The sequence below is a fragment of the Phalacrocorax aristotelis genome, chromosome 16 (assembly GCF_949628215.1).
Source record: "Phalacrocorax aristotelis chromosome 16, bGulAri2.1, whole genome shotgun sequence".
NCBI classification, from domain to species: Eukaryota; Metazoa; Chordata; class Aves; order Suliformes; family Phalacrocoracidae; genus Phalacrocorax; species Phalacrocorax aristotelis.
Window position 1 is genome coordinate 4,709,992 of NC_134291.1, and position 27,628 is coordinate 4,737,619.

Below are 27,628 nucleotides of genomic sequence, written 5' to 3' on the forward strand. Positions count from 1 at the left end.
AAGACTCAAGCCAGTGAAGTGCCCATGTTACGCCAGGACCTGGACCAATCAACGCATCACTACTTAAAGAAATGGGCAATCAAGAGCAAGTCTTCTCATAGTTAAAGGCTAAGTAGCAAAACACTGCGGTGGAAGGAATTCCTGTGCGATTGCTGCCTCGGTGATGAGCAGGCTCCACCTCCTGGCCTGCCTGCGCCGAGTGAGCTGCAGTGGAATGCTGAAGGTGGCGGGGTTAAGCCGTTAGACTGTAGAAATTGCATTGCCACAGGTTAAAATGTACATAGCAGCCTACAGCTACAAGAGGTTAAACCTGAATCGGAGACATCCGTACTTCGGGAGCGGTCTGTTATGTTTGGCTAGCGGCTGTATGCAGGATGAAGAGTTCTCTTCAATGTGCGTTGCCAACTGTTCCAAGTTTCTTCTGAATTATAATCTTGGCCTCTTCATTCACCAGGTCATTAGTTTGTTTCCTTTCTGTATGTGATATGCAGTAAGAATGCCTACCTGGAGAGAGCTTTAATATGTATGTTTGTGTCCTCAGGGTCACGTTCTCTATTCGTCCTGCCAGCCAGTGTTAACGACAGGGTAAGGAGGCGAGGCTGGGGTAGCACTCCTCCTCTCTGCTAATGCCTGCAGCCGTCCCACATGGAGTAAGCAAAGCCTGAGCCTGTAGTTGGAAAGAGGAAGATTCAGAAAAAGCAAAGAAGGGCTCATTATTGCATGTACCAAGTCTCTTGAGTGCCTGAGAAGACAAAATATTGTGAAGATGCAATGTGATTTAATTTTTTTATATATGAGTGCACAAAGAATAATGTAGCAACTAGTCACTGCAGATAGCTCTAACTAACAAGCCATTGTAAACTGAAAAACTGCAGTAATTTCCAAAGAGAAGTCTGCGCTAGAGAGGAGTAGGTCACAAATCTGAAATGCAGCATCAAGCCATTGACATGGAAGGCACAGAGCAAGTACGGAAAAGGAAGCGAATGAACGTGAGGGACAGGGAACAGCTGGTGTTCGTGTGAGCGCACACGAAGCGTGGGCTCACAGCTCACCATACGCTCATCAAGTAATTCAGGTTGGCGGGGGCCTCAGCAGGCCATCGGGTCCAGCGTCTTGCTTGAAGTAAATTCACTGTTGAACTCCGATCAGGTTGCTCATGGCCTTGGGTCTTGAAAACTAATGAATTTTGAAGGGGCTTTTTTTGTTGTTGGCAGTGTTTGGGTTTGTGGGTTGGGGTATTTTGCTTAATTTAGGGGATCCCGTTTCAGCATATTCTAACCATTTCACTGTATTCTAACTAGTAAGAATAGAAGAAATAGCTTCCCTCCTTACTAGTTTGCTACTCAGTATGGCCTTGCCGCGAGCGCTTTCTACCAGACGGCCCTTTAGGCCTGGAGGGGGCGGCGGGGCTGCACCGGGCCGAAGCTCACGCTGCACCAGCGCCGGGTCACCCACCCGCACCAGCCCCAAGGCCGGCAGCCTGCGAGGTGGGGGCTCCCCTGTGAGGAAGAGCGGCTCCCCCAGGCCCGGGCGGGGTCCGAGCGGGTAAAGCCACCGGCCCGCATCCCTCAGGAGCGGGCTCCCCAGCACGGCCGGATCCCCCCGCGGAGGGGCCCTGTGCCTGCGCGGCCCTCGGGCCATATCCTCCCCGCGGAGAAAATCCCTCTTCCTCAGAGACGCGTCTCGCCGGAGCAGACCCTCCCGCCCAGCGGTGCAACCCCCGCCCCGGGCCTGGGCCCGCTCCCCTCTCTTAGAGCCCGTCGCTATTCCCCGGCCGGCAGGCCGCGGGGGCGTGGGGCGGCGCCGCTCCATTGCTCGGCGCTCTTCAGCCTGCCCGGTGGATGGCCTCGGCGCTCGGCGGCGCTGCCTGGCAGGGTCGGAAGCAGCCGCCGGCCCGTCCGGTTCGGCTCGGCTCGGCTCGGCTCGGCTGGGGCGGGCTCCCGCGGCGGGGCTGAGGCGGGCGGGCGCCGCCATGGTTTAAAGAACGGCGGGCGGAGGCGAACGGGCAGGAGTCATGAACCTGCTCCCGGCCAACCCGCACGGCAACGGGCTGCTCTACGCTGGCTTCAACCAGGACCACGGTGAGGCGGTGGGGCCGGGCCGGGCTGAGGGGGGGCCGCGGGGCGCGGCGCCGTGAGGGGAGTGGGGCCCGGCCGGGGCGCAGGCCACTCTCTCCCGGGGAGCCGGCTGGTGCCGCCCAGGGGCGGCGGGCGGGAGCCCGGCGGAGGGAGGTCCCCGCCCGGGGCCGGTGAGGGGAGTGCGGCGCTGGGCCCGGGCCTGCCGTGCCTCCCGGTGAGTAACCGGGCCCTGGCCTGGGCCGCCCCTGCTGCGGGGCCTGCGGCCGGGGTCTGGGCGCTGTAGTTGCTGTGGTGGAGGTAGCTTAAAGCCCTGCTTTAAAAAGCTGGAAAGGCCATATTTACAGAGGTCTGGTTTAACCCTTCTCCTGTCTGGTGCGTGCACCCAGCCGCCTCGGAGGGGTTGGGTGGGGGAGAGGGGAAGGAACGGTCGTGCTTGGTGTCCATCTTCAAACACATCCGCCTCCCAGGCGGTGGTTTGGTGCTTGCCGCAAGCTGTGCTGCCCAGAACGGGCTGGCCTCCCTCCTGGAGTTGTATAAGTCTGCCTTAAATCCTGCGCTTAAAGGGATGCGCTCTTGAAACTGCATTGCTGAGAAGGTAACTCACAAAACATCGCTTTAGCGGTCGAAGTGCTTCACACTAAAAATTTGCAGTGTAACTTCTTTGCCTGATTTGTATTGTAAAAATGGTGGTTAAAACTAATCATATTGGCAGACATGGACTACCAAAAAGCTTCAGAACTGTGTGCTTGGTTTATTTTTTTTCCTTTGTCAGAAAGGGGAAGGCCCTTCTCTAGAAAGGGGGTGCATATGCCTTGTCTTGCTTTTGCAATACAAAAATAGCACCAGCCTTATGAGCAAGTGTCATTTTTGTGGAATAAGGAATAGAAGGTCATAATTTTGTAACATCCTTTTGTCTCAACAAATAACGCTCTTGCCTAAGACAGTCTTGGAACTTCTGTCATGTAAACAGGTTCATATACCTGTTGCTGATGCTGTTGAAGTCGTGTGTAAACACAAATTATTATGTTGAGTCTAGTCTAAGATCTCTGGTAATGTTTTGTCAGTAGTATATTGAGCTGTTAATGCAGGGAGCTTCTTGGTAGCTCTCTTCATGCTATCCTGTTGACTTGAAAACAATGGAATAGTCTGTTTTTCAGCAGCTCTGCACTTGTCTTCATCTTGCATTTGCAACAGAGATGGAGAAGGAGATTTGTGAGGACGAGCTTCATTTCAAATCTGTAGGGGTCTGTAATGAAGTAGTTGTATTTGATGCTTGGTCTGCTGTGGGGCTGGGTTATAAAGAGAACTCTGTAAGAAGCTACGTTCCCCTTTACTGCCAAATGCCTGTAGTGCATCATTTCAGCATGTAAAACTTGTTCTTTTTTGCAAAGGTTTCCTTAAATTCTGTAGGAGTGAATGCAACATAAACACTTTTTTGAATAATGTCATATCCAAAGTATGTTAAGGAATTTGTCTTGGGAATCTGTAAACTGAGAAACGCCTTCCTAGCAGTATTCAAGTCCCAGCCTACCTAGCCTGGCCAGCCAACTGAGTAACAACAAAAACCTTGAACAAAACCCGTGTGTGGCTTCCACTTGCAGGCTCCTGGAGCTCTTCCTGCTTAGGAATGACGACTTTTGAACTGTAGGTAGCATGCTAACTTTTTACTAACTTAGGGCTATTTTAAAGTGTTAAAGGAAGGTTAATCCTTTGGTTGCCCAAAGAAGAGTAGATAAGAGGAGAAGCTTACTTCTGCCTTGTTTCTTCTACCAGAAATAGCAATATGAGTCAGTTGAGTGCTGAAGCTTAGTAGTGTGGGTGTCTGCATATATTGTCACAATAACCTAATTTCTGGGTAATTTAAGACTAGCCAATCCCATGCTGATGGGAAGATGGGAGGAATGATCTAATAAGTCTCTCCAAGTCTTAACTTCCATGACTGATAAGTGATAAAGCTAGCATCTGCAGTTTTTCAGAAATGTGCTTCCCTTACTCTCTTTTGAGTGATACTGTATTTTTTAATTGGGTGTCTTTGCTGCTTTTTATTTTTAAATTAAAAAATAAACAATGTAACCGCAAAAAAGGGAAGGCCCATATTACAAGTTGTTCTCAGCTGTTTTCAAATAAAATACTCTAACTTTAGATTCTTAATTTCAAGCTGGTGTACTACTGATTTCAGGCACTTTTCCAATGCTTTCAGAAGGACATTAAAGTGCTTTACAGAAATGAATAGACATCATCATAAGCTACCATACCAGAAAGTGTATGTGTAAATTGCTGATTAGTTTCTCTTTTGTCACTGTTGTACTCTAAAGCTAGTTTGAAAACCGAGGTGTGGACTTGTTTTGGTGTTGAAACACTTGGCTTATTAATTTGAACTCATTCAGTGGACTGAAATGCTTAGCTATGGGACCCCTTAGTAGGATTCTGTGCTCTCTCTTAGGGCTTTAGACCAAATTGGCTGTGGCGAGAACAACTACCGTGCCAGGAACTGCGCCTGCCATAGTTGCTTCCCTAGACTTCACTGCTACAATTTCTGAATCTCAGGCCCTAAAGCCTGCAGATTCCTTTATGTCAGCGTGCCCCCTTCAGCTTGTGCAGCTGCTAGGTTAGTCATTATTTAACTCTTCCTTTTTCTCTGGTTTTAGAAACACAAAGAAAACTCACTGTGGCCTCACTGGGACTGCTGGCAAATAGTACTTTTACTGTAGGAACAAGCACAGCTGTGGGTTGGGGTAATAATTCTGTAATTTAAATATGTGAGTTCTCTTTTGACAGTGGCTCTTTGACAGCATGTCTGTCCCTTCTTAAAATGAAATGTGAACTTCCTCTGAAAGAAAGCATACCTACTATTGCAGCAATTCCCTCTTCTGGCAGCCCCTCCCCAGCTCTCTCGTACATCAGAGCTTCCAAGCTGTAGCTGAACTGTCAAATTTGTGATCCTCTAGTAAACGCTGGGATCAGTCAGATGGGAAACACTGGGTTCCAAAGCTGTTCCTGTAACATGGAGTTGAATGAGTAGCTGTAATCTTCCTGTATGGTTTTTTTCCCCCTTCTTGTTTGGTTGCCATGACCACGAACTTCATATCTCTGTCAGTAATGATTGACTGTGCCGGGAAGGTCACCATTGCTCATGTTCCCTCAGTTCTGGTGTGTTGTCTCCAGTTAAAACTGTAGATATCCCCAGGACGTTAAAAGCAGCCCACGTCTCAGTCACGAGGTTTGCCCTGCAGAAAAGCTGTAGTGGTGCTACAGGAAATGTCATGTCTGCATTTTATTGCATTAGCAATGCTCCATTTGGGTTTGTTATAAGCTGCTGGTCTTAACACAAGTAAAACATTACGGTGCTCTCTTAGTATAGAACAGTTTCAGCACGGCTATCCTTTGTGTCTCCTGGAAATACAATATTGAGTTATAAAGCTGTCGCTGGAAAAATAATTACCTGGATATACATTACAGCTACCAGAAACAGATTAGTTCTCATCCTGTACAGTCTTTTATGTAGAGAGAAATTATTCCATTGGAATTTGCTTCCTATTTATCCCAGTAAAGTACACTGTGCGAGGTGGCAGCTTATTAGTGCTGGGATCTCAAGGCAGCGTGCTTGTACGTATTCAGCTGACAGAGCAAACTAAAGAGCGATGCACTGAGAAGGGAGGAGGTAAAACAAATATAGTTAATTGGAAAGCATCTGTTTCAATATGTTTGCTAATCTTTCTATAATTACTGTATTTTTGTTAACCACTCTGCATGTGTGTTTACATATGTACATATGTAAACAAGAACTTTTTGTATTTAATTTATTACAGATTCTTCAACAGGATGAAGTTGTGCCTGTGAGGCTTTTGGGTTGGGGGAGTAGGTTTTTTGGGTGTTTGTTTTCATCACTGCTTAGCTAATTGCGGTAGTGCTAGAACAGTCTGGTATGTTGGGTCTGTGACTCTGCTGTTAGTGACTATGTGTAAAATAAGAGGGTTAATTTGTTTCCCTTCTACATTGAAGGGTGCAGGGGTGGATCTCATAGTAATTTTTCCTTTGTATGTGTGAGTTCAGTGAACAGGAACCCTAAGGATGCTGCCAAATATACACCCACCCCTCATAAGATACTGGTTTGTAAAGCAGATAAGGGGGGTGATGTTTTTTTTTTGTTGCTTTTGTGTTTTAGTTGATTGGGAGGGTTGTATTTGGCTGGTTTTTTTGTTGGTTTTGGTTTTGTTTTTGTTGGTTTGGTTTTGGAGTGGTCCTACTTGGAATTACACTCTTGAAGTATTAAAAAGAAATCTCAAATTGGGTGCATTATTTTTCCTAAATTGTGGAGTTTTTAGAGTAATACCGTTGTCAAGATCAAGTTTATATGTTTTTTATATTCTTATGTGAGAAAATTGATCTCGTTCCATGTTATAACAAAAAAAGAGCCACAAATTGTATTTTTTCTTCAGACATCTTAATCTGCACCAAGATACAAGCAGTGGAAGGCAGGTAGTGAATGTTGCTCATTTGCCTCTCAGTGAGCATATATGCAGTGCTTTTAACTGAGCTCATAGTATGCAAACCGCAAAGGCAGTTGCCTGTATTGTGAGAACCGCTGCTGGCTGCTCTGCAGCCTTTAGCTCCAGGAATACCTGAAGCAGCCTCCTGCAGTCTGAGCCCTTTTGCCCACTTCTGAGCCATTGCTCCACAGCACACCAGTCCAGCCTTGTGTGTAGGACATCGTGGGTCACCTGGCTGTGAGGAAATGGTTTGGATACCTTATGTTAAGAGTAAAGACAGACTTCCTTCCCTCCTTCCACCCACCCACTGGGGTACTGAGTTGGGGGAAGGGGTGCATTTAGACAAAGCTCCTCAGTTTTCACTTGGGGGGGGATTAAATCGTTGCAGTCATTGCAGTGCTTTAGAATAAAACAAGACTAGTTTGAATATCTCTGTTCCAGTACCTTGAATATCTTAACTGGGTTTTTGATATAGTGCATATAAATTGTGTAGCAACTGATCTTCTGTCAGTCTGCCTCTAGCAACGGTAGCTGCTTCTAACTTCACACTGGCATTTCTTTATATTAGTAACTGCATTCACTGTTAGCGAGTAAACCAGCAGGACAGGATACTGATAGCTTGATGGATTCCACTAAAAAGGCACATGCGTAAATCTGTATGTAAATATAACTAAAATGATTTTCCAGAGTGTTTTAATCTGGCTTCTAATCATTCCCTGGTTTGGACTTAAGCTATTGGCATGTAATTATTGGCATCTGACTCAGCAGGCTCTCATTAGAGCATTTGTAAAACCTATGAGAGTCTCTCTTCTGTGAAATATGAACAGTGGATCATACTTCATATAGTCATAATCATGGTGTGAATTTGGATCTAATAAGAAAGGAGTGGCTTGCTTCATAATCACTGTTGGACCATAGAAGTTAAAACGCAGGTTTCCTTCCCTCTGTAGTGTGTGGTGTAGGATACAGATGGGTTGGGAATTGCTGTTCTTTCCTTCCATTTTCTTACCTGTCTAAAAAGAATACTGAGAACTTTCTGCTTTCAGCAGAGGCCAGCATAGAGGACAACCCCTCTAAACGGTTTTCACTTGCAAACACTAACAAAGCCTTCAAGTGGTCTTCAGCTTGAATTTAACAATGCAGTTATGGAGTAACGCTCTCTTAATCCTCTGGCTCTGGCTTAGTTCTCGAGTGTATCTCGCAGTTACTCTATATGTGTGTATATATGTGTGCTTTTTACTACAGGATGCTTTGCATGTGGAATGGAAAATGGATTCCGAGTCTATAACGCAGATCCACTCAAAGAAAAAGAGAAACAAGGTAAAATGTGTACTTATTATAGCGTGCTAGTTCTGGGTTGGAAGCTCAGCCTCATTTTTTTTCTGTAAGATTCTTGCTTAGCTTTCACTGTTCCATCACTGGAAGGCTTTGAATAAAGCCTCAAGCATGGAAGCCCATGCTGGTCCCGAAGGGACTCTCACTTATGCTACTGCCTGGTCAGATGTTTATATGCTCTTAATGTGCATAAAGCCGGCTGACGATGAATGTGTCTCACCCGCTTGCAGAGGCTGAATTGTGTTAGCTGTTGCTAATGTTTGTAGTCCTGAACAGGAGATAAGTTGCCTGGTTATCCACAAGTGGGAGAAGAGCTGCTCGCTGCAGCATTATTATGTACCATCAAGAGAAGTTGTTCCATTCTTGTGCAGTAATCTGGGTGAGCTAGTACCGCTATAAAACTGTGGCGTTCTTGCTGGAGAGCCAAACCTAACATTTCTCCTACTTGGAGTATTCTCCTACTTAGAGTATTGCTTGCAAGAGCACTGTGAGCTCAGACCTCTAATACTCCAAATTTTATATTCTCTTAAAAAATCTGGGAGGATCTTAAGGCAGTAAACCTAGTATCATGTCTTAACAGAAATGTCTAGATGAGCTATATTAACAGGTAGTGAGGCTTTTTATCAGAAAGCAAACTGAGTCAAAATAAGGGAAAAAGAAACCTAGCTATGTGATTCCAACCCTAAATATAGGAAGAAAGCTGCCATGCTGCACTGATTTCCCAGCACTTCCAAACACTCTATCACCGTGGTGATAAAAAAGGACTTAATAAGAGGAAAAATGTATTTAAAATAGCAATTCCTATGAAACCAGGCATGCTCTCACTTTCCAGTACTGTAAGAGATTTCAGTTACTGTTCATGTGGCCAAAGCTGCCAAACTGTTTTCTGGTCTTAATACTAAATTCTTCTGTAAGGAACATGTCTTGGGACTGTCACCTGTGATAGTGTGCTCAAAGGATCAGAGTCCAGGCTGAAGCCCTGTTGAGCTCCTTGTCAAAACCCTCCCTGCCAGTAGCTCTGGACTTTCCTATTTCACCACAGAAGTCCTGGAAAGTCTGTTACGAATCAGATTGCCTTTCCCCTGTGGATTCTGAGAGGTCAGACTGTGCTGGCTGCATAGGTACACAGAGAAATCTTGTGCATCTTTCATGTATAGTTAAACCTACCTGAGATAGACAACCTCCATCTGGGACTATTTGGTTGATTTCTGTAACCCAGTATGAAACCAAATCTGAACTTTTACACCCTGGCTTGTCTCTCTTATATCCAGGAGTTCCATGATATTCCTCATCCAAGCACCATCTGTCAGAACTGTAAAGATAATAATTAAAGTGCGTGTTCTAACATAGATTCAGAACACATTGCACGTTCTTAAATTGTCTCAGGTTCTCATTCGTAAGTATTTTAAATCTTTGTCCCGGTGGTAGTACCTCTTCATAACAAAATGTGCTGTCATGCTTTAAATGCTTTAATGGAGTTGAGGAGCATGTGGTGCAGAAGGGGGGTAGTGGCCAAATACTGCTGTTCAGGAAGGAAACTCGGCAGTCAGCAGTGTTGTTGAAGAAACCACAAGGACTTGTATGAGATCCAAGGCTTTACTGCTCTAGTATGAACATATTTCCAGGCATCTACCTTCAGCATTGTGTGGTCATGTCCCAGCATAAATTCCTCATCCAGATGTACTGTGGTGCTTCCTAATGCCTATCTGAATCTCCCTTGTCCTCTCCTTTGTGCATATGCCTACATCCTTCCATCGTAGTGCTTCCTGCCAGCTCCTCGGACATCATTGCTGTTTTCTCCCATCCCTGTTTCTAACAGTAGGTCTCTCTTGAGTCCTCCTGAATTTTCCTCTAGCTCTGAAATGGTTTACTGGTTTCATCCACCTTTCCTGCTGCAGGCTGCCAGTGTGTGGAGTTATCGGACAGTCTTCTAAAGGATAAGTTCATGTTTTTAACTCTGCTCATCTACCTTGAAGGCCACAGTTACGGCCTCTCCTGACAGTCAAGTTCCCTCTCCCCAGTGGAATGCAAGCATCCCTCTAAGCTATGTAAACAAAGCCAAGCCCCCACTCAAATGCCATCAAATTAAAAAAAAGTCTTTTTTTTTTTTTTCCCAAATTTCCTGGTTGCTGTTTCGTTCCTCCACTTGCACCATAAGCACGGCATCTTACTCTCTTTCCTCTGCAGTTGAGATTCTTCAGAAGAAAAAAAAAAAACTTCCTTGCGCTATAAATGAGAAACTGTGTGTAGCAGCTGATGGAACTTGCTTTCAGTAGGCTTCCTGCATCACTGAGTAGAGGCTTGCTGGAGCTGGGATGTACCTCTTACCTATTCTAGCAGCTGTGGGTATGCTCCAGGGAACAGCGCTGGCGAGTCTAGTTCAGTTACATCTATGTGCGTTTTGCCTCCTTTCCTCAAATCCACCAAGTCTATGAAGACTTGCAAATAAAAAGGTTCATGACTAATGAATATCATTGGTATTTTTCTAACTGCATGGCATTAGCATAGGAGTGCGTGCGAGGGGGATGAATTTGAGCTAACTGGACAGTCTTTCTAAAGATATTTACAAACCCACTGTAGCATAGAAATGATCAAGCTGCTGTGATAATGTTGTTTGATCTCCTCTCATGCAGCATGTTTTAATATAACTTTAAAACTTCTTGTCTTCTACATATGAAAATGAGGCCTGTGACAACAGTGGTGATCTTCAGTGCTATGAAAAATAAAGCACCTTTGCTGAGAATCCTACTCTTAAACAAGCACCAAAAACATCAAACAAAAAAAAAAATCCATGCCACCCTTTTCACCAAGATTTCTGGTCTGTCACCCCACTCTTAGAGGATTCTCTATTTTTTAAGGTCAGCTGGGGTAGGACGATACTATTCTTAGGTGCCTGAGAGAAGCGCTAGATAACGCGAGCTTGTCTTGTAACAGTGATAAAGATTAGATAGCATTTTAACAGATTCTGACCTTTTTAAATAAAATAAATTTGTCTTTCAGAATTCCTAGAAGGTGGCGTTGGCCATGTTGAAATGTTGTTTCGCTGCAACTATTTAGCACTAGTAGGTGGAGGGAAAAAGCCAAAGTACCCTCCTAACAAAGGTGAGTCTCGAGGAATAGATCTTGCACGTTTGCCGTGCTTTCTGTGTGAAACTGCCCAGAGAAATCCCAAAACAACTGCCTTGAGCTGGGGCCTGGTATATTCTGAAGGCTGGATAGAGGGGATGGTGCAGCAGGTTCAAGTAAGTGTGGTGAAATACATTGCGTCACTGCTGTTGCAGTGGTAACAGGCAGTTACCTGCAGTGACTGGTCTCCGAGACCTGGTGACAAAGGCTGCACTTCTCACAGTTACCTTTGCAAAGAGGGTCTGGCTCAGCAGCCCGAGGGGGGAAAAGGTCCCTGGCTGGCAAGCTTTGTAGGAAAATGTGCTGCTGCTTCTGACTGCTGCCTTATTTCTTTGATAACCCTTAACAGAAAACAAACAAAAGCTGTTTGTCTTTAGAAAAATGTATTTTTATTGTCAGCTTTTGTGGTTAGGGTTTACCAGCTCCTACCTGCACGAGTCAGTATGAAAGAGTGGGTTGACAGGTTGTAGCTAAATGCCGTCTGGTGAGCAGGGCGCCAGTCTGTAACTGCCTAGCTATTGGATGCTCCGCTTGATTAGTCTTCTCAGAAACCAGCAGTTGTTGTAATGCAGACGATGTGGATCTTTGGATTTGCCTTGATGATCTAATGCAATCTCTGCCCTGTTCTAGTCATGATCTGGGATGACCTGAAGAAGAAGACTGTCATTGAGATAGAGTTTTCTACAGAAGTCAAAGCAGTTAAGCTGCGAAGAGACAGGTAGGTACAAAAAATAAGTGTTCCAAATGCCCATCTTGGTGTTGTACACTGTTGTTATCTGTTTCCAGCTGTTTGTAGAAAGAAAAAGATCCTGCGTAAACACCACCAGCAATTAAAGGTAAAACAGGCTTTGGGGGGCAAACATTAGGTGTTAACAGATCGCAGCTCAAGCATGCTGGTATCTGAAACCTTGGTGAAAAGCCTGTAAGGCTTTCTGGCCCCCTAATGTAGGGAAATGTTCTCGTGCGGCTGCTGCTGACTTTTTCTTGGTATGGAAGAGTGTGAAGGGAATTCAAGAGGATCTCTAGGGCAAAAGCATCTATTGGCAGCTGGAGCCTGATGTGTGTGGGCAGAGGGGTTCTGCTGTCACCGCTTTGCATCAAGTGCTTTGCAGGCTCATCACTGCCTGGGTTTTTGCAAGGCTGTAAGTCTGGGGATGGAATATCGCCACTGAATCAGTCGAAAGCCTTTGCAGGTCTGAATTAATATCTATGTCCCTGTCTTACCGACACTGAGTCACAGGAACTTCTTGTCTCTTTCAGAATTGTGGTAGTCTTGGACTCAATGATTAAAGTTTTCACATTCACACACAACCCCCACCAGCTGCACGTCTTTGAAACCTGCTACAACCCTAAAGGTTAGTTGTGTAGGTGGGCTGGGGAATGGAAGCACATTTATTCTGTTCTTGACATGCTCTTTAGCTGCCTGAATCAGTCTCATTTAGCAAGTCATTAAACAGTTCACTTAGTGCGCTGTAGTCTTGTCCTTTGGAGATACTTTTGTGTTTATAAACTGGTTGTTAAAATTTATTAATACTTGGCACAGAAAAGCTTTTTCATGTACTCCTGTTATATATTTGACGTCTATAAGAGCTGTATGCTTTCTTCTGTAAAGAACCTGTAAACTTTATGTATTTTGTGCTGAAATCTTAATTATAAACACAAACTCTAAAGTGAATCATTCCTCTTTTCTAATTAGCAAATAGATACAGTTCCCTTTAAATAGCAAGGTATGGCTTTGTCTTTTGTTGAAATGAGCAGAAGGCATCCGGAACCAAGCCCAGCATTAGTGCCACGGGCCAGGGCTGTCCAGTTTAGTGATGCCAGCTCTAGGCTCCAGGTAGGCGCGGGAGGGACAGGGCTTGGGTGTAGCCTCAGGAAGCGGTTTTGTCGCAGTAGGAGACTTTATCGAGAAAGGGAGGTGCTGTCTGGCAGGAGAGGGAAGGGGTGAGCATACTCTCATGTCAGCTGCATGCTCAAGACTAGCTGGGTACGTGAGGGTCCAAAACTGGAAGGGTGTAATGGCAGCTGTGTGAACATCTGCCTCCAAACACCACCATGCCTGCTGTGAAGGGGTCTGGGTCCCAAAGTGCATGGCCTGCGTGGGGAGGCTGAGGAGTTGGGCTCATTTAGTCATGCCAGAAGGAGACTCTGAAGGGCTGCCTGTAGCTGGTGGCTTACAGCTACTTGAAGCAGAGTTACAGAAATGATGGAGCCAAACTCTTCTGGATAGAGCCAGAGAGTAGAATGAGCGGTGTTGGCCATGCTCGATATCTTGGGAGGATCAGCTTGGACATCTGAAAGATACTTTCTCCACCAGGACGTTACTTAGGCTTAGAGTCCCCATCTTCAGAGGTTTCCTAGAAGCAAACGTGGAGTTGCTGGCTGCGCCCAGGGCAGCGCCGCCTGAATGCAGGTGCGGCCTGCTGATGTAGAGGCTGGTGGGCATAAGGCCAAGGATGCAGCAGAAGTTACGTTGTTCCTTGTGATACCCACCCACTGCTCTGCTGGCCGTGGACTCCGTTTGCAGGAACTTACTTGGTATCAGCAGAACACCTGGGAGAGACGTGATTCGCCTTAAGTGGCCTGCAAAAGGGATGAAGGAAAAAGTGCAAGTACTGTAAGAGCCAAGTTCAAACATGAATTTAATATTAATCAGTTCTACTGACCGAGGAGAAACTAAAATACCACCTATGATAAACTCTTACCCTTTTTGAGCTACTAAGGAGACTTTTTTTTTTTTAATAACTTTGCTGTAACAGACTGATGGAGCTGATCTCTGAAAACATCCAGATTTTGGATAACCACCACTAGATTACTTTGAAATAAAGTGGTGAGAGTGAGTTAAAATTATGCTACTCCTCTGTGCTCTGCACTTACGGACAGATCATGTTTTGGGATACCACAATAGCCATTAAAATGAAATTCTGATTTGCTACATGTGTGTTGTTTGTTCTGAAATTACTGATATATTTAGAAACTCATATTTGAAAACTGTATTAGGTTACAGGAACTACACAGTTATTCTTTTCCTTTTTTCTTTCTTTTGTCCTTTAGGTCTCTGTGTCCTTTGTCCAAATAGTAATAATTCTCTTCTTGCGTTTCCTGGAACACATACTGGGCACGTGCAGATAGTGGATCTCGCTAATACGGAAAAGCCTCCTGTCGACATACAGGCTCATGAAGGAGTCTTGAGCTGTATCGCTTTAAACCTGCAGGGAACAAGAATTGCAACAGCATCAGAAAAAGTAAGAATAACATCCTCCTGCCTCTGATTTACTGTGCATGCCACTGTAGTAACTCCTTGCAAAATAGGAAGTCGCATCCTTTTGTAGGAAAGACTTAGAAATAACTAACTGGAAAATTTGTCATTGAAATATGGCTTCTCAGGCTTTCTTTAGCTTTGCTGCTCCTTCAGGAGAGCCAAACAGCAATCCATGTGCAGTGCCCGAAGTGGCGTTCAGGTTTTAGCTGACTGTAGCTGTGACACTTCTGTGACGGTTGAATGAGATGTGGCCCAAGCAGTTAATGTTTCATGTGTTCTTCAATAATGCTATTAATTTTTAAAATTAAGGCGGGGTGGAGCTTATTTGTGTACTTTCACCTTTATCAGTTTCTGCTTAAATTCACTTTAAAGCCCCTGGCTAAGGAAATACTTCCAATAGGTCTGTCATTCTGGAGGACTTAGTTCTGCTCTGGCTTAACTCCTGTTACAGACCAGGAGGGAGGCGCACTGCCTCCGGCTTTCTCATGCACATCCTGCCAATGTTTTCATACAGAGCGTAAGTGATAAATGATTCTTGGAATATTTACCGAGTTGTGCACGGCCATATGTTACGTAGGGCTAGGGAACGCAATACGCTGACGCAAACCTGAAGTTATGGCGCAGTGCAAAGCCCTTTGGGCTGGGCTGATGCCGGGAGATGTAGAAAGAACGAAAAGCGTGTCATGGGCCTGCCTCCTCCCGCGGAGCCCCGCTGCCGTCTGCTAGTGAGCCTCGTCTCCCAAAGGCTGACTGGTTCCAAAGCGTCCAGGGGAAGGGAGCGTAGATGCACCCGTCTGCCTGAGGCAAGCTGAGTCCCTGCTGCCTTCTTCCACTCAACTGAAGTGAGTTTCTCAAGGACAAGCTAAACTAACCCAACGACCCTCCATTTCGAATAGCTTCTACTGCACAGTCTGTAGCTCGAAGAGCTTAAAAAAAGAAGATGCTGCCATAGTCTCTCTTAACTGTGCTTAATTACTGCACATCTTCTAAACAAAGCTCTTAGAACTGGCAACTCCATTGCTAAATTTGAATTGAGATATTTCTTTTTTGCATAGGGAAAAAGTTCAAACAGCATTTTCAAACTGAAATAGGAGTATAGGGGAACTGCCATATGGAGCCTTCTGTAAGCAAACATCTCAAGCTTGTGTCTTAAACCAAAACTAAGCTGACATTTCCCTGAATTTCTGTGCTGGGGTCTGTTCCTTACTGGTGTGCAACTGGAGAGATGCATTTGTTAACAAGATGTGTAACAGGAGCTGTAGGTGACAACGTAGACCCACTCTTCATCAGATGAAAGTGCTGCTGAACTGTCGACCGCTTTATTTGGGATACACAGACTTGTTTTACATCTCTGGTGTCAAGTTAGTTTAAATGAAGTTCAGTTTTCTAACGCAGTATTCTGTCCGTAACCCGACTCATCCGTGGGGTCTCTCAGCTTCCGATTGATACAGATAATGAGCATGCAATAGGTAACTCGCTCTTCTAGAATACTTCAACTGAACTAACTGTAAGGCAAGACCATCCACAGGCTGATTGTACTTAGGTGGGGGGAAAGAAAAATTGCAGAGTAGCAGTCAAAACAGAGTAGTGACTCTGGGGAGCAAGAAAGAAAGGACTCGCAGGACCTGGGCACAGAGGGCTGTACGCAAGTCTGACGTTTGCAAGCTAACGCCGGGGCTGCGCCAGTGCTTTAGAAGAGCTTGGGTGGAACTTCCTGAGTTGAGTAGCGAAGTACCAATGTTGTATATGGCAGTGCTGCCACAGCATGGGGATGGGGTGGGGGCAGATCAATATTCTTCCTAAAAATTCTCCCTCAGATCTTCTGAGATGAGAAATGGCATGTGTAGGGCATGCTGGTCAGAGTTTTGGGATGCATTTGCAGATGTAAAGGGTCTTCTGTCTTTCCTAATATAATGCTCGATTCCTTTTCCAGGGGACCCTCATAAGAATATTTGATACTTCATCAGGGCATTTAATCCAGGAGCTACGAAGAGGATCACAGGCAGCCAATATATACTGGTACGGTTAACTGCCTCAGCTTTGTCATCTTGTGGGTAGTGTTGTGCCGCGGCAGCCTGGTAAGCGGCACCCGAGCCACCTTCTAAAAGTGAAGCAGCGTTATGCTGCCGCGGGCACAAAGCCACACCGTCCTGGCGGTGAGAGGTCCCAGGGCCGCACCAGGCCTGCGATTCATCCTCTCCCCTCGGTGCAGGCGAGGAGGAGCAGTAGCTGGCAGCCGTGTGAAGCGCAGCACAGGTTACAGGGCTTGGGACAAACCCCTCGGTATTGCTAGGCCTGTTCTGCTGCACAGAATAAACAGTAGCTGGGCATGCTTCAACCCGTGCTGAAATACGGGGAATGCAATGATGCTGTTGAACGCTTCCTGGAGAGACTAGGCTGAGCTCCTGGGGGTGAGCGGAGGTTTATTACAACACTGTGCTGCTCTGCCTGTGAGCGCCCAAGGCAGAAGTTTGACTAATCCCCTGCTGGAAGCGCTCCCGCAGGAGTGGGGGAACTTCCCCTCTACTGAGCACCACTCTGGGGCAGGAATGTGGCATGTTTTAACCAATGCCTGCCTACTCCTTGGAGCAGAGGCTGCGGTTTCTTTCCACAGAAGTGGCAGAATGATGTGCTGCTGCCCGGCTGCTCCTGGTAAACCAGGTCCTCTGTTCCTTGTGCCAGGGGGCTGTTGGTCCTGTCAGCAAAGCCCTGCTGAACGGGAGGAGCCCCAGCTCCTCCAGGAGGGGGGGGCTGTTTAACACCTGGGCTGGCAGCTGCCCTGGGCAGCTGCAGGAGCAGGACTGTGTACGCCAGCAGCTGTGTGTGTGTTCTCGTAGAAACACTGTGACTGTCTGTGCTCTCTGCAGTATTAACTTCAATCAGGATGCTTCCCTAATCTGCGTATCCAGCGACCATGGCACAGTACATATTTTTGCTGCAGAAGACCCTAAAAGAAATAAGCAGTCAAGGTAGGGTTTGAGCTGTTCTGAAGCCTTTGGCGGGGCTGGGGGAGAGATTGACCTTTTAATAGAACACTGGTCCTGTCCGGCAGTAGCGAATAGCTACACTGCGGGAGGGGGTAAGATTAATCTGCTGTGCTTGAGTGAAGCTGCAGCTGTAGGACTGCACAGCAGCTGCCCAGTCTCCGCTGTCCTTTGCGGAGCTGTACGACTCTGGCAGAGGTTCGGGTGGGTTCTTGGTGGCTCTCTCTTAGCCTGAACATGCTTTGTGGACACTTCACATAAAGCAACCGCTACTAAAAAAATCAATCCTTTGGGCAGTTTTTGCAGTCACTTAAAAACAAAGCCAGAAAGGCAGTTGTAGGGTGCCCTTCCCTAGACTTCCCTAGATGCTACCCGCTACTTAGTATAAGAAAATAAAAAAGCCAATCAAAACTAGCAGTTAGTGCAAACCCTGCGACTCAAACACGCTAACGCTTCTACATCAGCTCCAGCCAACACCTCGCTGACTTGTGCTTTTTGGTTTTTTTTCTCCTTTCTCTTCCAGTTTGGCCTCTGCCAGCTTTCTCCCCAGATACTTCAGTTCCAAATGGAGTTTTTCCAAATTTCAGGTTCCCTCAGGCTCTCCATGCATTTGTGCCTTTGGAACAGAGCCAAACGCTGTCATAGGTAAGTGCTGGCGGCTCCCCCAGGCTCTGTCTGGAGACCCGAGCTTTTTTTGAACTACAGGGGCTTTGAGCCGGAGGGCAGGCTCAGGTGAGACAGCGCTGCACGGCCCCCTCAGCTGAGAAGAGGCGCCCTCGCTGCGCAACACTGCACGGGAGGAAGATCAAACAGGTGCCCAGGGTGGGTGTGGTGCTGGGCTGACAGACACTGTGCGGGGACTGACGGACCTCAGGTTCCTCCCGAGCACCTCTGCACCTTCTGTTAGCCCGGAAGGTCCTACAGCTGAAGGAACAGAAGGGTACCTCTGCAACAGCTGAACTTAACGTGTTTGTTTTTGTTGCAGCAATATGTGCAGATGGCAGCTATTACAAGTTCTTATTCAACCAAAAAGGGGAATGCTCAAGGGACGTCTATGCTCAGTTTCTAGAAATGACGGACGACAAGCTTTGACTGAGGTGAGGGAGTGCGTGGGTCAAAGTACTGCCTTGGCTATTCCACGTCTTTGGAAGGACAGTATACGGATGTCCAATACTGATCAAGGAGTTTAGCAGACCTCACTGAGAAGCCTGGCCCAACGTGATCAGAACAAGCGCTGAAGTAGTGGACTCCATATGTTTATTCTCATTTCTGCAAGTATTCATCATTAAAATCTCTTTGGGTTACTGTCATCAACTCAAGTTTTCAAGACGGTGGCTTTCAACAAGCTTGTGCCTATTGGGTTTCTCTTAATCTAAACTGTGAAATGACTTTAGATTAAACACGAGTGCCTGCCACGCTAAAGGAGCTGCAGGGGGCTGTACAGACTACAGCTAGCCTTAGAAAAAGGGATGTGAAAACAGGACTTTAGGCATTGCTTTACTTCCGCTGGATGGCTGGGAGTGGGGGGAATACTGTGGCTCATGCTTAAATAAGGCTCCGCCGGCTGGGCTGGGAGCAGGCGCTCTGCCTTCCCCTCCCCGGAGCACGTCCTGGTAGCAGAGGGGAGGGCGGGCGGGCAAACGCGTGGCGTAGATACCTGTAGCTCGACCCATGCTCGTCCTCTGGCCTGGCGGACGGGGTCGGGTGGTGGAGGCGCAGCCTCAGGCTGCTGCTCCTGTACGCGTACGGCGGCCATCAGCGCTCGTGGTCCAAGGTGCCAAACTGTACAGAGTAGCCCAAGGTGTGTTTAGGCACTGGCTCTCCTCCTCGGCGCACCGAGCGAGCGCATGAGCTCCTGTGTTTGGAGAGGCCATTCTGTAACGAAGCAGCCATTCCAGGTTTAAAAAAACACCCTCGGAACAGGTGTGAGAGCTGTCCTCACTGCTTCTAGCGCTGCTGGGCTTCAGCTGGAAGAGGGGACAGGCTGCTTACGCATCCAGCACAATAAGTGAACCAGGTGGCACGAAGTATACTGCTCTGCCATGGCTTGAAACTTGGAAACTTTTGGGTTTTTTTTTTTTAATTTGAGATGTTGCATACTAAATAGTGTTGGCCTAGGGACAGTTAGGTTAGACTAAACTGACTTGTAAACTCTTCCCCAAAATGGTTATATGGCAATTAATATTTACTGCTGAACTAAGGCACAGGATGCTAACCCAGAAACTGAAATAGCCACAAGCTCTCCGTTCATAGCACTAAATACCTGGGGGAGGGAAGTCTTGCTCTTCTGAAACTTAATTTCACAGCTGCTTCAACTCTGACATGCCAGTTCACTCTAAGATTGTTTTGCTGCAAACTCTAAATTTGACAAGTTTCTTTTAGCATCACGTAACATACTAAGGACTAACTTCTACGCAGATTTTGATGTCGAGGTTGCATGTCGCTTTTACATGTATTTAATCACAAATTGTTTTGCACACTTATTTGTAATATGTTATTTCTTTTAAATAAAAGTAACTAATTTTGCTGTAGTCACTGACGATCACAGCCCACGTCCCTAGTGCCGTAGGCTGGGGGAATAAATCTGTAACTGAGGGAATAGCGGAGCCTGTTGAAGGCGTGAAGCCGCAGCGCGCAGGGCCGGACGAGTACAACGGCCGCCTCCCTTGGTATTTACACTGCACCAAGGCGCAGTGCCCGTGTGAGCCTTGTCTTGTCCAGCCCTGCTCACCCCACCTGCCCTTCCAAGGCTTCTTGCCTTTTAGCAGCTGCATTAGTGTAACGACCATCTGCCTGGAGACGTGTGTGCGCAGGAAAGCATGAGAAACTGCCTCCAAGGATGATTTAAATCCTTTCTCTGGCACAGGTGTAAGCTGTTTATGCTCCAGTCAGCTGTGCTCACGTTAAAGAGCAAGGAAACTACTTTAACAAAAGCATGAAGCCTTCTGCAGGGTGCGGTGATGGTTTTGTGTATCTTATCTGCTGAAGCCCCAGCCCATCCTCCCACTGAAGTTCTCCCATCGCTGACCAGAGCAGCCATGAGCACCAGTCTTGGTTGGTTAAAACTACTGAACTTACAAAACTTGCCCAGAGAGCTGGTCCTGTGACAGTAAGAATGAGAATACACTAACCACAGGTGCGGAGACTGGCACTGTGTGGGTGGTGGTTTCCCTTCATACGTACCTGAATGGATTTCATCTCAAATTCTTCCTTGTACTACTTGCAAATCTTTATCTTTCTGTATGTAGGCTATTTTACAGGGATCAAAAATGAGTGTTCCCACATGGTGTGGGCTGCAGGGTGCTCTGCCGGCACTTTATCGCACCACTTTCCGCTGTACTGCATCACATACGCAATTTAAACTAAAATTTGGTTTAAGTGGGACAGTTGATAAACATACCTCTGCAATCAGCTGAGGTTAGTCACTTTTTTGGAAGATGAACAGCACGTCAAGTATGTGACAGACCACGTACATACCCACCACGCCGAGCGATGGCCGATAAGGCACGGCGGCCGTGCCCAGGGAGGCTCAGAGCGCAGGCCGGCAGCAGCAGGGTGCTCACCGCGTGCTGGCGTACAGCTCTGCGCTCCCCCGGGAGGGCACGCGCTTAGCCCCGGGCCAGCAGTGAGAGACCAGAATAAGCAACCAGCCACCTTCAAACACACCCTGGCTCTGCGTGAGACTGCAGCGTAAAAGAGGGGTCAGGAGCTGTCAGCAGTCTACTTTATGTGACAAAAGATTAAATAGATTTTACAATGTCAAGCTGTTAGCTTAAGGTGAGTGTTATAGTCCAGAGATCCAACAGCATTTACTCCTTTAAGTACAGCTGTCTTAACCCTTAGCCAGAAGCACGTTGGCTTTGGGAGACAGCCCCGCTCAACGCAGCGGCCCCGACTGGGGGGGGGTGCAGCGCTGGCTGCCTGCGCCGGGGAGGAAATGGCGCAATCGGCACAGTCTGAAATACGACCGTTCCTGAAATCAACAACGTATGTCCACCAGCATCAGCCGTTCAAGTATATAGATTATTAATTTCTTTTGTATTTAAAAATAACTAAACACCTTCCCTCCCCGAATTCTGCTGTCTCCTTCCATAGCACCCACGTCACCGTTCAAAATCCTGAAAGGAGAACTAAAAGATGAGCCGGTGCAGTAAATTCAATGGAATTCCAGGTGGCAGGAGCCACAGCATACGAGCGTTTCAGAACCTTTAAGTATTCACATTGAAGCAGAAAACACAAGATCAACCAGTGACGGAAGAAGACGCAGGACAGGACGCTGGCGGTGGCAGGCGTCGGCCACAGGGCTGCGGCAGGCGGCGCCGAGCTAAGTGCAAAGGCTCCGGAACAAGGCGCGCTTCAGCCGGACAGCCCCGCGCCGCGTCACGCGCCCGCCGCCCGACCTGCGGCTTAGGAAGCCCTTTCAATGCCCCCATTTTACGGCATTTATTTTTTTTCCTCCTTGCCCAAAGGTTGTATTTGTTTAAAGGTGGCAATGACTGTTTGTTCTGGCTGTAAGAGATCCTGGGGAATTTCACACAATAGTCCGTTCTTTCCGTTCAAGGAATAGGTTACGCGCTGAGCCGTTCCAGCCCTTCACCGCGGTTTCGTGGCCCTCCTTTGATTTGCCCCCGGGGCTTCTGGAGAGCGGTGACATGAAAACCCACCGCAGCCTTCTAGTAAGTTTTTCTGATACTTCTCTAGAAACAAAAAAAGCACAACTAATGCATAAAGAGGATCAGAAACCAAACCAACATTAATGAAAATTATGTGAGAAAGCGTGCATCTCATTGAACTTATTTAAAGAAATACTCACCTCTCCGTTTGCATGGCAGCCTGTGCTAAACCAATACATTTGTGGCCAACGTGTTTCTGACGTCGGGCGCGTGACCTGGTGCAAATCCCTGGCTGCGCGCCTGAGCTCAGCCCCGAATGCTACCACAGCTTCTAGAAGAACGAGACTCTGATACAAAAAAATAATTCTTAACTCAAAGTCTGGCTTGATTCATAGTTAGGAAAGAAAACAAGCAGAAGCAGGAGTAAAACGTGTTTTCATCTCCAGTCCACAAATAAGATCAAGAAGAACCTGATGGTTAAAAGCAACCGACAGGCACTTACTGACTTCAGCCTTCCCTTTTATCAGTTGATTTTGCGTCAGACACAACGTAGCATTCTTAGTAAGAACGTCAGGCTGCGGAGTTATAGAAGGGGCTCAATCAGGTTAGTAGAAAGCAGCACTCCATTTAGTGTAAATGAGAGAAATATACTTTTTTAGATAAATATCTATCACACACATAGATATAAAATTATGTGTTATAGGGAAAAAAAAAAATCACAACTCAACCGCTGTTACTGACTACCAACCACTCAAAATTTACCTTTTGGGGGAAATCAAATCAAGATACAAAACCCAGATCCAATCATAGATTGCTGAAACTTCAAGTTCCACTTTTTGATTTAAGTAATTTATAAACCCCAACATTTTCAAATGAACCTGTACTGTAACAGCCATGCAAGTAAAGGCCAAGTTTTGCCTCCCATATAGCAACAGTGGTTTGTGAAGCAGAAGTGCTCTTGGATCTTTTGGGGTTAGCACAGAACAGGTATTTCCCTAAACAAGCACAATTAAAGATGGCATCGTCCGGACCGCAACCCCTGCGGTCAATGTCTGGAGAGGAGGCGGCCGAGGGGAGAGCTTATCGCTCTCTACAGCTACCTGAAAGGAGGCTGTAGCGAGGGGCGGGGTCGGCCTCTTCTCCCTAATAACAAGCGATAGGATGAGAGGAAGCTGCCTCAGGCTGCGCCAGGGGAAGTTTACGTTGGGCATTAGAAAAAACTTCTTCACCGAAAGGGTTGTCAGGCACTGGCACAGGCTGCCCAGGGAGGTGGGGGAGTCTCCGTCCCTGGAGGTATTTAAAAGAAGGGTAGACGTGGTGCTTGGGCATATGGTTTAGTGATGGTCTTGGCAGTGATAGGTTAGCGGTTGGACTCGATGATCTTCAGGGTCTTTTCCGTCTTAATGATTCTATGATTCTATGAAATGTGTCAGGCGATGCGGGCAGGGGGAGGCAGCAGCTCAGAGCGGGGCCTGGCCACACCCATCAAAGAACTGGTCTCTCACCCCACGCCATCCACAGCCCCCTCTGCCCTGAGGGCGTGGAGTCCCTGGGCCGGATCGTTCAAGGCCCTACAGCTGCTGCTACAGCGGCCAGCACCAAGGCGGAACGTCCCGCCGCCTCCCCCGTGCTGCCGGGGCGCGGGGCTGCTGCCGCACGCCGCTGCAGCGGAGCCGAAGCTGCGTAAGGACAGGGAGGGGGATCTGCGAGGAGGGCAGTGGAGACGGACGCTGTGTCGCTAGGAGCAAACGCGCGTTAGGTCTTCCATACGTCAGGATTCGGAGTCTTTTTAAAAGTCGTCTTAAAAGGTTACACAAAAGCTGACCCTTAACAGAAAGGGCACCGCACGGCAGCCTAGAAGAAGCACAAAAGGAAAGAACACCATGCACCGTAAAACACCAAAGGTAGCTAGAACGGGTACATCAGTTCCTGAAGAGAGGTCAAAGCTCTGCGAACATGAACCACCTGAAGAAATTTTCCATTTGCAAAAGAAAAATCATATTGACCGCGGGAGTCCGGGACGAGCAGCACCTCAGGCCGATTTAAGAAAGGTCACGAGCATCACCTCAGGCGCAGCAGCAGCGTGACAGGAGCCTCGTTCAGCCCTGGCTATTACGCGGTAACCATCGCTGCGTTAATAGTGGCAGGCACAGAAACACAGACAGACCAGGGAACGGTTTTGTTTCAACAACCCGACGACTCAGTTTAGTAAGGCCCGACGCGTAAGGCAGAGGAGTCTGCGTGAGTCAAAAGCACCGGCGACTCCCCCGTACGAGCGTTCTTCGGCATCACCAAAGGCACGGGTAAGCAGCTGTTATTTTTACGTAAGGACGCGGGCAGTCTTCTCACATCGCACGGCTTTTCCAAAGGGTTTATCCATCGGAACGGAGCGGAGGCGCGCTCCCGTGCCGGGCCCCACGTGCGCCAGAAGGCACGGGGCGGGGGCGCGGGCGAAGCGGGACCAGACCCACGCCTCCGCCCCGCTCCCGGGAGGCGCGGCGTGCCCACCAGCAGCTGCCGGCAGGGATCACCTCGGCTTGGTCGGTCTGATACCGTTTCCTTTGGCGCTGCCAACATAAGTGCATTAGTCACCCCAAAACATACATAAATATTTCACACCTGTTGAGTAATTTCAACTTAATTTGCTGAATAAAATTTAATTTTATTTAAAAAAATCTTATACACTATTATTCACCTAGCCCTAGTTGTGAACAGATTCTCAATTCTGAAAATAAACCACATTCTAGTCAATTCATTCAACACCAAATTAAATTACTAGTACTGGATTTTTTTTCTTAAAAAAAGTATGTTAAAACTTTACTTTTTTTATTTTTAAAACCTCTAAAGAAAATGTTGCAATTTTACAGAAATGTTTCTTTTCAGGTTATGCTTTTTTTTTTTTTAAATGCCTGTTATAAATTCAGCTTGTGTAGAGTTTGTTTTTTTTTTCATAGTTTTTTAATATGTATTATCTGCAGAGACATTGTAACAGTTCCATTTTGTGGATGAACACAAAACTTGTACAGATTTCTCATATTTGGTCTTTAGGTAAATAGTTCCCAAAAGCTGCCTAAATAAACCACTCCAAACTGTTCAGTCCGTCATGAAAATACAGTTTTTCCTTTCGTAGTGAAAAAGGAAATATAAATAATGCATCATTATTACAGAAAATGACAAAAATCAGATTCAAATTAAGCCAGCTATCTAGCTTTCACTCACCTTACCGCATGAGGAAATAAGACGTTATGTGAATTAAAGACTGAACAGCAGCCTTACGTTTAAATTTAATTTTGAAATGTAAAGTGGAATCTATTACCGTGATTAAAGTGAGAAATTACCGATACATTTTAAAATGTTCAACTGCAGAACACACACTTTAAAAAAAAATCATAATAATATGGTAGCCACTGTTAGAAAACCACAACAGCTACTCTTATGGAGACCCAAAAGGTCAGTGTATGACATCAAAGTGTTACAGAGAAGCTGGTCAGATTAATTTCTACTGATGGGTGCTTAAGCTTAAAAATATCGAATATACCTCTGACAAGATAATTTTACTCTCTTTTTAAAAGGACTCGTGATAAAGAATTTTATCTTTCTAAATGAAGAACAGTCTGTTATCTTAAACATACACAATATTAAGCGAGACTCTTGTTTTACTTCAGACTGGAAAAATATGCCAGGGACAGTCAAAGTCAACACAAAGTAACAAACAGCAAAAGGTAGCAGAAAGAGAAACAGATAAGTGCAGCTCTGGTCAAATTCATAGCAGTTCTTTACGTCAGTTAACGGCTCATTTACATTGTAATTTCTAATCAGTTACATGCAAGCCCAAAGAAGCATTTGATCACTACACATGGTAATAAAATTTGATTAAATTTATCAGGCAACTGCTAAAATATGAAAATTTGCAGATGTAATAAAGTAGCTTTATCTGAACTTTAACAGGACAGACGAAAGTAAATCATTCCATTGGTTAAAAAAACCCTACATTCAGTTTTTTACCAAACAAAATTTCACATGAAAAGTATTGTGTGATTCCAAAGTTTCCGGAGTAGAAATGGAGTGATTTGAAATGTCAAAGACCCCATTATTTTGCAAAGAAATGAAAATACACCTCAAAAATTTCTAATTCCACATGTGAACAACAAAATACTGCATATCTACCAACAACTGCATCGGGTAGGTCGTTATGAAAGGCTAGCTGCCAAGATGTAGGAAATGGCTCCTCGCCTCTGTTCCCTTTAAGGAATATACAATCATTTGAAACCAGTTCACACTAAGCGCTTATCATGCTGCCGTTACACTGAGATACTCAGTCCTTAAAATAATCTGATAAAGATTTTTTTAAAGCTGCAGCCCTCCCCAACACTGTACTTCTCAGTGTACACAGTTCAGTAGGGGCAGGGAGGAGCGGGGGTCACAGCCTCTGGAACAAGATGGTTTGCAGTTTGACTTTAAGTTACCAAGTTTTAAGGCCACCTGTGTTGGTTTTTTTTTCAGTGCTGAAAGTTGAAGTCTGATCACAGGGCCCCTTTCCCCACTGCGTGAGAACATGTTCCAACGTTTTAGGTGTTATATTTAAGTGTCTCCTTTTGGCACCATGGAGTTTATTTTTTTAAAAAAAAAAAAAAAAAGAAAGAAAAAAAGAACGAACTCCCCTAAGTTTCTAGTTCTGGCTGCCTTTATCACTCACTGCCACAGGTGGGGTGTCCACGTTAACAGCTATGACTATGCTCTCTCCATCTTCTGTTTTGATACGTTTCAGTTCCTGCTGTTCTGACTGGTCTCCGTTCTGGCGCTTTGTTGGAAGAGATGCCGATGCAGACGCGTGGGTTGCTAACATATGCAAAGGACTCGCAGCAGCTGTAAAGAGATAATAAAGACTTCAGCACCCTCACTGTCGCCAGAGCAGATGATACCGAAAGCGAATTTGCGTTTTCATTAAAATGATGAATCCCTTTATTTGTACTACGTGGGGCGTTGGCAATCCCAGCCGAGATTCAGGTCCGACCGTTCAATCTTTGTACAAGCCCGAAAGGTATTTTCCCAAATCACTCAACATTCACGCGGATTTGGAGAAAAGTGGCAGCACGAGGAAATATCTCCATTTTGCTCGCGGGGAGCTGAAGACAGGGAAAGATTAAATGACTGAAAGCCAACCTACACCGTAATTTGTGACAGAACCGGGAAGCGACCTCAACATCCCCCTCAGTAGGTGGGGCCGTGCCTGTGAAGGCTGCGGAATGCACTACTTGGCCTGAAGGAGAGCACCGCCACGTCAGAGTCATCTGTGGCCACAAGCTATTTAAGAAAAGCCATGCAATTCGCGAGCCACGAGATGCAGATGACTCAAGCAGCAATTCCTCTTTGGCAGATAATGAGGCGTTTACCCACAAAGTAGGGAAAAGGCAGTGCTTTAGCGAGTAGCAGTATTAACAAATGACGTATGTGACTAGATTCAAGCGCGCAACTTGAATTAGATCAACAGAGATGCAGACAGTTCAAACATCCTAAAAAATATTTTAATCTTTCTCATTCCATGGAAGACAGAGTACAAGCCACCGTTAATGGGCGAGTACAGTCCTTTAAACCTTCCGAGACACCCAGAGGTCCCCGCTCCCCTTGCTGGCAGTCTATTTCTCAATATTGACCCTGACTTTATCAAACCAACTATTCAAATGTCTTTGCAAATAATGCAAAATTCTGAAGATATATTTACTTGTTCACTGCATTGGGG

At 46.3% G+C, this 27,628-nt stretch overlaps 2 protein-coding genes across 2 annotated transcripts in view; one reads left to right on the top strand and one right to left on the bottom strand.

Annotated features, from left to right (window-relative positions):
- Positions 1–1,532: 1,532 nt before the first annotated feature.
- WDR45B (WD repeat domain 45B) lies at positions 1,533–19,806 on the top strand. The gene is made up of 10 exons (XM_075111421.1): positions 1,533–2,081; positions 7,814–7,888; positions 10,904–11,005; positions 11,660–11,747; positions 12,290–12,384; positions 14,084–14,274; positions 16,225–16,310; positions 17,159–17,260; positions 17,799–17,920; positions 18,261–19,806. The coding sequence occupies exons 1-10, from the start codon at positions 2,015–2,017 to the stop codon at positions 18,365–18,367; spliced, it is 1,035 nt and encodes a 344-aa protein (XP_074967522.1). The 5' UTR covers positions 1,533–2,014; the 3' UTR covers positions 18,368–19,806.
- A 4,898-nt stretch (positions 19,807–24,704) lies between these two features.
- Positions 24,705–27,628, bottom strand: part of FOXK2 (forkhead box K2) — a 49,319-nt gene continuing 46,395 nt past the window's right edge. Inside the window, exon 9 of the mRNA XM_075111420.1 lies at positions 24,705–26,754. Within this exon, the coding sequence (XP_074967521.1) occupies positions 26,558–26,754 (197 nt within the window). The 3' untranslated portion in view covers positions 24,705–26,557. The remainder of the gene's footprint in view (positions 26,755–27,628) is intronic.